Genomic DNA, 12,745 nt, shown 5'->3' with positions numbered 1-12,745 from the left:
AGGCATCAATTCCTCTTCAGTCTTCCTTATTCACTGTCCAGCTTTCATATGCATATGAGGCAACTGAAAATACCATGGCTTAGGTCAGGTGCACTTTAGTCCATAAAGTGGCATCTTTGCTCTTTAACACTGTAAAGAGATCTTTTGTAGCAGATGTGTCTAGGACAATGATCATTTCATTTATGACTGCTTCTTCTGTGGGCATTGACTGTGCATCCACGTAAAATGAAATCCTTGACAACTTCAATATTTTCTTTGTTTATCATGATGTTGCATATTGGTCCAATTGTGAGGACTTTTGTTTTCTTTATGTTGAGGTATGTTGTTGTTGTTGTTATGTGCCGTCGAGTCGGCCCCAACTCATAGTGACCCCTCTTTGGGTTTCCGAGGCAGTATCACTACGGAAGTAGGATTGCCCAACCTTCCTTCCGAGGAGTGGCTGGTGGGTTTGAACCGCCAGCCTTCTGGTTAGCAGTCAAGTGCTTTAGCCACTATGCTACCAGAGCTCCTATGTTGAGGTATAATCCATACTAAAGGTTGTAGTCTTTGATCTTCATCAGTAAGTACTGTAAGTCTTCTTCACCTCAGCAAGCAACACTGTTGTCATCTGCATATGGCAGGTCATATTGCAGGTTGTTAATGAGTCTTCATCCAATCCTGATGCCACATTTTTCTTCATAAAGTCAGAGTACAGTGTGAATAAGTATGGTGAAAGGATACAATCCTGACACACCTTTCCTGATTTTAAAACATGCAGTATCCCTTATTCTGTTTAAATGACTGCCTCTTGGTCTATGTACAGGTTCTTCATGAGCACAATTAAGTGTTCCAGAATTCCTATTCTTCTCAGTGTTATCCATAATTTATGTTCCACACAGTCAAATGCCTTTGCACAGTCAATAAAGTATAGCCTTTGCATAGCCACAGAGTAGATACCAAACCTAAACCAAAAACCATTGCCATCAAGTCAGTTCCAACTCATAGTGACCCCATTGGGTTTCCAAAGCTGTAAATCTTTACAGAGATAGATTGCCTCATCTTCCTCCTGCACAGCAGCTGGTGGTTTTAACCTCTGACCTTCTGGTTAAAAGCCAAATGTCTTACCTACTATACCACCAGAGCTCCTTAGAGTAGATACAGTATGTCTTAATTTATCATACTAAAACATGTACTATAACAAATATATGCCTTTCTAGCTTAAAATTCATCTTTGCCTTTTCAACAAATGTATTCTAAAGTTGCCTCTAAATAAAAGATAAATAACCATTTACTGAAGATTTACTACCCTGAGCATACATTCTTTATATATCAGTGTATTATTTCATTCCAGCCTTATTAGGGCCTTTGAGCCAAGCATTATCACACCCATTTTATAGATAAAGCAACTGAGACTCAGAAAGTTTAAGTAGCTTATGCAAGATCACACAGAGAGTAGGTGGTACAGTTAGGATTTGAAAGCCTGTCTGTGTTACACCCAGCATACCCTGTGCTACTAACAATTACCAGATCTCTTTCTTGCTTATTTCCTTGGGATCCATTTCATGGAATAAAGACTAAGTTACATAACCTCTTTCCGTCTTTGTGCACATGTGCCCCAGAGCTCTGTTTTCTTTCCCTGTGCCCCCACAGGAGACACACAAGCAGATCCTGACTTTGGCCCTGACCCATCACCCATCAGGATTGAAGCTTAGCTTTATACAAGCTCATGTTACCACTTCTTTTTTTTTTTTTTTTTTTACACCTATTCATCCTATCAGACTGTCTGATACAGTTTAGGGCTATTTTGGGCCTTCATTTTTTCACTTGAGTACATATAATACCATGGTAACCAGATTATATTTTCATTTATTCTCATTTCATTTTAGGTTTGGTATTTAAATAACCTAGTTGAATTTGAATCCACATATCTCATCTTATCCCTTTAACCACCTACCTCCTCAATATTAGCCAGTGTTTTCTTTCTAGTTTTAGCTTCTAACTGGGAAGTTACTGAAAATATGCTATGATTAGGATATATTCATTTTCCTTTGAGCTCCAACACCACTGCTTGTAATTTACAGTTAAGACAAGCACTGTCTTCCTAAGTTTCTCAGCCACACCACTCTTTCCTTCCCAACCCCAAAATGCAAATCAATTGATAAAGAGGGCAGAAAGGTAACAGCAAGAAAAACAGTATTTTAGCAATTCATTGTTCTTTTTCCTCATTTTTCTAAGAGTGGGGAGGAAAAAAATGTATCAAAGCGATGATGTTTAACGTTCCGAAGCTGCTGTTTATGACATACAGAGGATGAATATGCCTGGTCCCCGCCTCAACAGGTCGGGAGTGGGAGACTTTATTATTTTCAGTATGAATGCACCCTTATCAGCTAGTGGAAGCAATCCCCTATAGGTAGATACTTAGGATGGTCCCAATATTCCATTATTATTTTAGTTTATTATTATAAACTATTATTATTATTAATTATATTATTATAAACTATTATTATAAACTATATACTATTATAACTATAAAAATATTAATAATTATTATAAACTATGCTATCATGTATCAACAATGAACCAAATGCTCAGATTATACTTTATCAGACACTGCTCTTTATCAGACTCTGTTCTAAGTGCCCTACAGATAGTATCTCATTTAATCACAAAAAGCCATTTAAAGTAAGTACTATTATCATCTGGTAGCATACTGCCTAAGGCATTTGACTGGTAACCAGAAGGTTGGTGGTTCAAACCACACTCCTTGGAAGGAAGGTTGTGCAATCTACTTCCATAGTGATACCTCCTCGGAAACCCAAGGAGGGGTCACTATGAGTCGGGTTCGACTCGACATCAGTGAGTTTGATTTTTTTCTGGTTATTATTGTCATCATCTCCACTTGAAAGAAGAATGTAACAAAAACAGTAGTAACTTGCTCTGGGTCACAGAGTTCCTCAGAGGTATAGCTGAGATTTGAACCTAGGCTATCTGACTCCAGAACCCCTGTTCTTGAACATTATTCTATGCTAACCCTTAGCAAGAGTCTAATGGGACTATGGGAACTCAGGCAGCATAAGTTTAGTAAACCCATCCATTAGATGAGGACAGAGATTCTTGTCTGCCCACCACCCTACCCCAGTGCAGCATCCCAGCACCCAGAGCAATGACTGGAACACAGCATGTTCAATAACTATTGATTGATTGAATGAATAAGTACTGGAATGCCCCTTAAATCACAACCAATAATGCATTTATTTTGTGCTGCCTATTCTGTATAAGGAGCTATGGTGATGTAGTGGTTAAGACATTTGGCTGTTAACCAAAAGGTCGGTGGTTTGAACCAACCAGCTGCTCCACGGAAGATGAGGCAGTCTGCTTCTCTACAGCCTTGGAAATCCAGTGGGGGTCCCTATGAGTCAGAATTGACTCCGTGGAAGTGAGTCTGGTTTTGAGTTTTATTCTGTGGTTAAAGTATTGGGCTGCTAACCAAAAGATCAGTGGTTCACACCTCCCAGCCGCTCTGCAGGAGAAAGATGAGGCAGTCTGCTTCCATAAAGATTTACAGAAAAACAAATCTGTCCTGGACGAAGTGCAGCCATAATACTCCTTAGGAGCAAGATTGGCCAGACTTTGTCTCACTTACCTTGGTCATGTTGTCACAAAAGCCATTCCCTAGAATGGTAAAGTGGAAAGTTGATGAAAAAGGGGAAGGCCCTCAATGAGATGGACTGACAGACACAATGGCTTCAACAATGGGCTCAGGTACAGCAGGGACTGTGAGGCTGGCACAGGACTGGGCAGTGTTTTGTTCTGTTGTACACAGGCTCGCTATGAGTCGCAGCCAACTCGACAGCACCTGACAACAGCAACATGAAGCAGGTCTACACTGTCCTACAGGGTCACTATGAGTCAGAACTGACTCAACAGCAGTGCTTTTGGTTTTGGTTTGGTATTCTGATAGGGGTGTACGTGATCTAGGGTGATTGTCAACGAATTAAATACAGTTTGGGAAAAGCTCCATGGTTTGGAAATCCTTTTTACTATGACTTTAAACCGAAAGGATGCTGTCACTGCACAGAGCCAAGTGAGGGTTCAGAATCACTAGTACCTTTATGCCCATGGGTGGGTTTAGGTTTCAGTGGAAGGGAATTTGATACTTCTCTTTATGTTTGAAAGCACTGTAATTATCTCAGTTGCCTGATGCCAGGGAAAGGTGGGAAATAAGGATTTCAGAAGCACATTTAAAGAGAGGTATAAGCAACTCCTCCTAACAAACAAAAAGGGTGTATATCCACCTGTTCTGAAAAAAAACGGAAGCCCTTGTCCTCACGAAAACACTCATATGTTTCTCCAAGAACCGGATTAAATGGCTTGCTCCCAGCTCGGAAATAGCTAGATGCATATGCTGATACCACAAAGGCTGCCACATACACCTAGGATAGAGAGGAAAGAACTTTGTTATTTCTCTGTCACCAAGAGATTTCACAAACAAAGAAGTAAAATAAAACTTCTATTGCTTTCCCAATGGTTTTATTTGGGTTCAAACAATGTTCATCTGGGCCCAGAAAAAATTAACCAAACATTTAAACACAGTCCATTTGTTCTGATGCCCAGAAGTTGGTAGAGGCTATCAAGATGACAATATTTATAAAATAAACTACATCCTTATTTGAACTGTGAAGCCTGGCATTATCTGAAAATCCTAGTATTTTTCTAAGGCTTTTGAGGGTTAAGTGAGAGAAGGGAGCATAAAAAAATTTTAGACGTTTTTCAAAATTTAGGACTAAGCATCACAAATTTAACTATAAAATATTAATATGATACTGTTGTTGTTATGTGCTGTCGAGTCGGACCCGACTCATAGCGACCCCTCCTTGGGTTGCCAAGGCAGTATTACTATGGAAGTAGATTGCCCAACCTTCCTTCCGAGGAGTGGTTGATGGGTTTGAACCGCCAGCCTTCTGGTTAGCAGTCAAGTGCCTTAGGCACTATGCTACCAGAGCTCCCATATGATACTGTAGAAACCTAAATACTTAGTATGATAAAAGAAAATCTCTGAAAGCCATTTCCTGAACCTGGGAAACAAGCCACATGACAGAACACCATGCCTTTTAAAACATTCTGGGTTTTTTTTTTTTGGAGGAAAACAGAAAAATCAAAAAGGAAAGGAAAACTATAGATGAACATGAAATGTGCAAAATCCTTTAATGGCTCTGACCATTTTTTATCAGCTCTTCTCTGAAACTCATCCCTTAGGGCACCAAAGACATGTAAGTTTTCTCTTCCCCTCCCTTCTCCTCCTCTTTCTTTCCATTCTTTTTCCTCCCCTTCTTTTTCCTTTCTTTATCTCTGCAAAAAATAGCAAAACCTAAGTAGTAACATTTCCTTTCTAAGACTGAGCAATGATCTCAGTTTCTTCTTTCCAGCATGTTCATGAAGTTTCTTACTCTGAAGCAAAGCTGAATGCCTTTCATAAATGTCCTAGTGGCCATCAAGTTAGCTCTGACTCATGGTGACCCCAAGCATGTCAAAGCAGAATGTGCTCCGTGGGGTTTTCAATGGCTGATTTTTCCAGGCCTTTTTCCCATGGCACCTCTGGGTGGGCCTGACCCTCTAACCTTTCAGTTAGTAGCTGAGTATGTTAACCGTTTGCACCACCAAGAGAGACTTCACCATAAATGTTCATGAATCATGTAACCTTTCCCAATATAGTGTTGCCTGTAAGCATCCAACTTCCTACCTCACACTTCAGACTGTTCTAGAGCAGCTAGACAGCTTGTAAACATCCATTCACTATGCTCAAGTCAGCCCCATCTGTGACTGGCTTTGTGTTTGAAACCTGGGTGTCTGCTCTCTCTTTGCTTCCTCATATGTTACCTGCTAAACAGTAAGGTCACACAGTCTATATGGCATGCTGAATCAACCCTGACTCATCTTCACAACTTAAAATAGAATAAAATTTATAAAAGAATCTGAGGGGATTCTTTTATAGTGCTGCGTTATATAAATTTGTAACTCTGGGGGTAGAAAGGAGGGAGGGGGAAGGCACCTTCCTTTTGGGTGGCAACATGAAAGAATCTATGCAGGGGCACAAGCTGACCACAGAACAGCGAACAAAATCCACAGGGTAAGACCCCTGCTCAATGCTCTCTTGGGCTTGTCCTTCGTAATGCTTTGTGCTGGAGTATGCGCCCTTTCTCTAAACTTCTCAAGGTCAATTATACTAATCACTATACTAATCACTGAGCTGATATCCTAAGGGTTTCTAAATTGCAAAGAACAAAAACACCTTAAAGAACACTTTCATCTTCAAAGTCACTTTTTTTTCTTTCAAGAAAAGGGCTACCCACAAACATGGACTTTTAACACTTTGCCTTAGAATCTATTTGCCTCCCTTTTCTGGGTAAAAATTCTCTGGGGAGGGGAAAGTAACAAAGAAAATAAAATACACAGCTTATTTTTCTCTCCTATCCTTATTATATGAGTCGGGGCCGACTCGACGGCAAATAACAACAACAACAACAAATCCTTATTATAGTTAGTATCAAGTAAAGAAGTCTCTCTGCCATGAGAGGGCCCCAGAGACTCTGTGGAATGACCATGGGATGTCCCTTTCAGCCAACAGGTTTTCCATAATCTTCAAATCATTAAAGTAATGAAGTTTTGAGGGTTCAAACTGCAGAGTGCTTAGAATTTAGAAAAGAACGGCATCCTCTATGAATGGGAGGTTGTCAGCTCACTTACAAGGGAGCGCTGGAGGCTGGTAAAGCCAGGGGGCACTAATTCTAATATAGCCCACCAGCAAATGTCCAGGACAGAGTCTGCACTTGGGGGAAACACCGAGGCCCCAGCATTTCACGTAGACAAAGACCCTAATGTTTACCAGGCTTGAGGAAGCAAAAGACGAAGAGACAGCCAATTTTCAAGAACAACATCAGTCATAGAGTCACAGAAAGGACGGATTTGACTACAGTCCTGCCATTGTGGTAGGGGAAGAATTACTGTATTTTTTGCAGGTAACGTACCCATGTAAATAACACACACACATATAATTAATGAGCACAGTGTGCAAAGGATACTAACACAGGAGAGGGTTGTCCGGTTTGCAGAAAGGGTATACACATGCACGTTATTTGTATAAAAATGGTAGAAACATTTGGAAAACAAAACAAAAAAAATAACCCAAACCAGTTGCCTGCAAGTCTACTTTAACTCATGGTGACCAATATGTGTCAAAGTAGAACTGTGCTCCCTGGACTTTTAAATGGCTGAGTCTTTAGAAGAAGATCGGCAGAACTTTCTTCCTAGGGGCTTCTGGGTGGATTCAAACTACCAACCTTTTGGTTAGTACCTGAGTTTTTACTTTTTGTACCATCCAAGAACACCAGAAATCCTTGGAAGCCTAAAGCTGTGACCGTGAGATGGATTTTTCTGGTATAAGCTTTTCTTTCTTTCTTTTTTTTTTGCTTGCTCTATAAAAATAAAAGGAAAAAAAGAAAAGAAGAATCTTTTTGATGCAAAAACCTCCTCTGTGAATGATATTTTCCAAAATTTTAGAAGCTGATGGGACACTTCCAAAAATAAAAACATTCTCAAGGGAAATTTACCCTGCTCAAGAAATTAAATTCTGTCCACCCAGGGTAGTAAAAATAAACACACAGACAGCCCTAAAGACATGTTTTCCAGCCAAGCATTCAGACAATCCCATGGTAGACTGCTGGAGAGAGAGGGTGCAAAAAACCATGAAGCTGAACTACCTCAGGCATCAGCTGTCAGATAAGCCCCCAAAAGGTAAACCCCGACAAGGTGTCTGGAAACAGCGAGGCAGAGGGGACCAGACATCACTGAGAAATAAACCCATCTCTAGAGCAATCTAAATGAGAACAAGAGGAAGGAGACCTGGTCTCTTGAGCTAGCCACCTTGTTCTTGGCTCGACAGGCTGATGACTAGTCTCTGGCTCAGTGGAGTGGGAGGCCAGTGCTGTGGGAAGGGGCTCCCTCACCATCCTTTCCAGGGGATTAGGAATCTGTGCGGCTGTATCCAGAAGCTCGCTGTACTCCAGCTCCTCACAGAGCCTCTGCAGCGTGTTTAGGGGCTCATTTAACTCCACCGGCATCGCCACTTTGGACAGATCCTTCCCAATGTTGTTTCTCAAGATGTTCCACAAGCTGATGTTACTGGTGTTGGGGCACGGTGCCGGCAAGCATGTTCTTCTTTTGGACTTCGCTTCTTTGCCACTGTCCAGAACTGGCCCTGAAAAGAAAATAGGCCTGCTTGTCTCTATAAAGCTTTTCATTTTATTATTTAAAGAAATAATCCATGAATCAAACCTTAACCTATCGGTACTCAATTTTACCATTACACTCAGTATCCAGAATGTGACTGAAAGCCAGATAACAAGCAAAAGAAATCTGAGCAGCTAAATTATGTCCCACAAATTATATGCACTAAAACTCACGAAACAGATTCATAGGGAGGCACTTGGGTTCCCATTCGAAAGCTAGTTCCTCATAGTTTATGTATAGTTATAATAAAACTGGAAATTGGATTTCTATGCTTATAGCAGATTATTGCTCTTTTTAAATAAATTTTTTTTTTGACTCTTGAAGAAAAACTTTAAATTCTGATAAAAACAGTCAAGTTTATTACAGGAAAATAATAAAGGAAATAAAAGTGATCCACTATTCCACCACCAAGAAATAGCAGCCATTTATTTTTTAGAGTATTTTCATTTAATGTTTTCTCTATCCATATAGCTCATACTGTACACATAATTTTATGTTCTGCCTATTCAGCTAACACAACATTTTTGCTATGTTATTTAAAATTCTTTGAAAACACTGCTTTGAATGACAATAAAATAGGGAAATGAGACCTCCAATTCTGTTTTTTTTCAATATTGTTTTAGATATTCAGGGCTCCTTACAATTCCATATGAATGTGAGGTCTGCTTTTCCTGTTTCTACAAACAGGCCCTTAGAATTCTGATAAGAATTGTATTGAATATGTAGATCATGTGGGAAATATAGCCACTTCAACAATATCAAGTCTTCTAATCCATAACACAAGGTATCTTTCCATTAATTTAGGTCTTCTTTAATTCCTTTCAGCAGTGTGCCCAGTGATTTTTTTTTTAATTGATTAATTAATTAATGCCAAATACCTAGCATTTATTCTAAAAAAACTAAGACTCAGTGCAGTTAAGTCGATTCAGACTCCTTGGGTTTCTAAGGCAGTATCTGTACAGAAGTAGATTGCCCAGTCTTTCTTCTAAGGAGTTGCTGGTGGGTTTGAATGGCCAGCCTCTGCTTAGCAGTCAAGTGCCTTAGGCACTAGGCCACCAGAGCTCCCAGCATTTACTATGGGCTCAGAAAAATTCTAATGTAATAATTTATCAAAATCTTGATCCAATAGTATTTCCTTCTGTAGACAAAACTGTGCCAACAGTCAAGATACAAGGATTATCTCCGTTTTCAGTAGAATAATGATGTTTAGAAATCTGATTCTTCTCAGAAAACGTCTATGAAGAACTGGATACCCGTTTCTAGTATTCAAATACTGATAAACAAGAAACACTGGTTTTGCTCAGTTTGCTGCAGCTAAGGCAACACACAGCATTCTAACAAGATGGCTGTAGGATAATCACTGCTATTAGCTGACACTGAGAGGGCTCCAACTCATGGTGACCCATGACAACAGAATGAAATGTTGCCTGGTTCTGTGCCACCTTCACGATCATTGTTATACTTGAGTCCGCTGTTGTGGCCACTGTATATTTTGAGTGTCTCCAAGCAGTGAGGCTTATTGTCTAGCGCTAGATCAGACAATAGCTTGTTGTGATCCAAAGGTTTTTCATTAGCTAATTTTTAGAAGTAGATTGCCAGCCCTTTCTTCTTAGTCCATCTTAGTCTGGAAGTTCCTCTGAAACTTAGTGACCATGGGTAACCCTGCTTGTAAGAAATACCAGTTGCACAGCTTCCAGCATCGTAACACACAGACCACCACATATGACAAACTGACAGATGGGTGGTGGGTGGGATATGACAGAACATCCTCAACCTCGTAAATGCCTTTCCTGGCCAGTTTCAACTAACCACAGCCATTGTCCAAGGTGCTGGGGCAAGTCTTCTGTTCCCAACTTTGATCTCTGAACTCTCCATTAACCAGTGTGTTCTCTCTGACCACCTCCCAAGGGCGTAAAAGAGAAGGAGGACTTTTGTCAAGTTTGTCCGTCTTCCTCACCTACATTGGGAGTGCCATTTTAGCGTGTGTGCTGTTTGCCGAGAGAGTACGTGACGCTTCTTCATTTCTGAGTTTGCCTCCTTGCTTTTCTAGAAAAACAAGTAGCACATAAACTTGCTACTCTGTCATTAGCCTTTTCCTTTCAACCCACTAGTTTTTAGACTTTTCTGTGGGGGATTCATCTCTGCAGAAACAATTCAAGTGAAATTCAGAGCATGGTGAGGCATTTCACTTCTATCAGCTGTGGTGCTGAAAGGATGTTCTCCAAGAAGATGGCAAAATGGCTTTTATTCTATATTGTGGTCCCAAAGAGGGTATTTCACACATAGCTATTGAGCTGAGAAACAGTGAAATATCAAAAACTTATTCAACATGGTCCCTGGCTTCCATGTAGATAGAAAAATCAGCAATGTTGTGGGTGTCCAATGCACAGTACAGGCAAACTTAGGGACTGCAAGATACACCAAGAATCAAGTCTAGGAGCATTTGATGCTACAGGCTCCCTAACATAGACCGTCCAATTGGGCAGATTCTTCTTAAGAGCTACCTCAATAGGTTTATATCAGAGTTGTTTAGAGATAGCCAGGCTTGATACTCCATAGTTCTAGCTGTTGCTGTTAGCTGCCATCGAGTCAACTCCAATTCTAGGTGACCCCATGTATGCAGAGGAGAACTGCTCCACTGGGTTTTCAAGGTTGTGACCTTTCGGAAGAAAATCACCAGATCTGTCTTCTAAGATGTCCATGGATACATTTTAACCACTAACCTTTCAGCTAGTATTGGAGTGCTTAACAGTTTGTAGTACCCAGGGACTCCTATAGCTCAAACTAGCATTATGAAATACCTTTCCTGGTCACCATTTTCCCTCTTGGGTTCAACCAGTAATAAAGGGGCATATTTTAGCTTTGTTGCTTTCCAATGTGCTACCCTGAAGAACCTGAAGCTTAAATGCCACTAAGAGCAGGCCTTTTTAAGCCCTATAGAATTCCTAAATTGTAAAAAGTCTTAGATACCAAAGGCACAAAGTTATATTCTAATATAACTTTACTAAGAGATGTTTGGCTGTATAAGGGACACCTATTGCATTAAATTTTGGTATTTACATAAGCAGACTACTCTCATTTTATGAAATAAAAATTTGCACAACAGACAAATTTATGAATGAACACATCTTTTATATGTTACTAATATGTCCCTAACTAGATTATAAAATCCTCAAGGGTGGGGACTGTTGTTACATGCCGTCGAGTTGGACCTGACCCATAGTGACCCCTCCTTGGGCTTCCGAGGCAGTATTACTACAGAAATAGATTGCCCAACCTTCCTTCCGAAGAGTGGCTAGTGGGTTTGAACCACCAGCCTTCTGGTTAGCAGTCAAATGCCTTAGGCACTACGCTACCAGAGCTCCTAGGTTGAGGACTACTAGCTCTTAATTTTGTTATGTAGTACTTGTTACTGATTCTGCTATCAGGCACTCAATATATGCTTATTGGCATCTAGGAAGATGCAAATTTTCAAAGAGAAAGTAATTGAAATCTTACCCAAAGTCTGCCTCTCATTGTCCAAATCATTACTGAGGTTGTCTAAGGAAAGGTTATCACTTATGTCACTGACATATGAATCATCATCAGAAATCTAGGGGAAAGAAGAAATAATAGATATCAGAGTAAGCATAATCAAGAGCTGGATGCTCATAAAAGAGTTTCTCCAACTGATCAAATACTATTTGAATCCCACATTACAAGTCCATAGAAATAGTTCTGGATGCCATTTCCATAGAGGCCCATACCTCAATCTGCCTTGGTGGTATTCACAGCAAACATCTGTCATTAAAAAACTTACACATTCTCAGTTACTTCTCACAAGATGTTGTTGTTGTTGTTATGTGCCATCGAGTCAGACCCGACTCACAGTGACCCCTCCCCTTGGGTTTCCGAGGCAGTATCACTACAGAAGTAGACTGCCCAACCTTCCTTCCAAGGAGTGGCTGATGGGTTTGAACTGCCAGCCTTCTGGTTAGCAGTCAAGTGCCTTAGGCACTACGCTACCAGAGCTTCTCACAAGAAAGACACCAAATAAACTCAAGACTTTAGCTATTATAAACATTTTTATTAATTCCAACTACATTTTCAGAATGTTCAAATTTGGCTAGACTGAGTTTCAATTTGTCTTTGTTCTACTTGTGAAAAAAAGAACATGCATGGAAATTAATACATAAAGAAGACTGTTGTTGTTAGGAGTCGCTCTTGACTCATAGTGACTCCATGTGACCAAGCAGAACTGCCCCATCAGGTTTCCTTGACTGTAATCTTTACAGAAACAGATTGTCCAGTCTTTCTCCCACAGAGTGCATGGGTCAGTTTGAACTGGCAACCTTTTGGTTAGCAGCTGAGTGCTGAACTATATACTTAAGAGGTAACAGTAAGAGGAAATACTTAAATACAGGAATGTTAACTATGATCCTTGCCTATGCAGGAAAGTATGGTTTTCATGTATCTATTTAAAACAACATCACTTTACGTG

The 12,745-nt window shown here is 40.2% G+C and overlaps 1 protein-coding gene across 1 annotated transcript in view; it reads right to left on the bottom strand.

The window, feature by feature from the left end:
* Positions 1-12,745, bottom strand: part of OSBPL3 (oxysterol binding protein like 3) — a 119,939-nt gene that overhangs the window by 28,542 nt on the left and 78,652 nt on the right. Inside the window, exons 13-15 of the mRNA XM_007945797.2 lie at positions 11,764-11,857; positions 7,983-8,233; positions 4,275-4,412 (exon numbers count right to left, since the gene is read on the bottom strand). Of these exons, the coding sequence (XP_007943988.1) occupies positions 4,275-4,412; positions 7,983-8,233; positions 11,764-11,857 (483 nt within the window). The remainder of the gene's footprint in view (positions 1-4,274; positions 4,413-7,982; positions 8,234-11,763; positions 11,858-12,745) is intronic.

This window comes from Orycteropus afer, unplaced genomic scaffold (assembly GCF_000298275.1).
Source record: "Orycteropus afer afer isolate SDZICR_OR568_19922 unplaced genomic scaffold, OryAfe1.0 scaffold00008, whole genome shotgun sequence".
In the NCBI taxonomy this organism is placed as follows: Eukaryota; Metazoa; Chordata; class Mammalia; order Tubulidentata; family Orycteropodidae; genus Orycteropus; species Orycteropus afer.
This window is presented reverse-complemented; position numbering and strand designations above follow the sequence as displayed.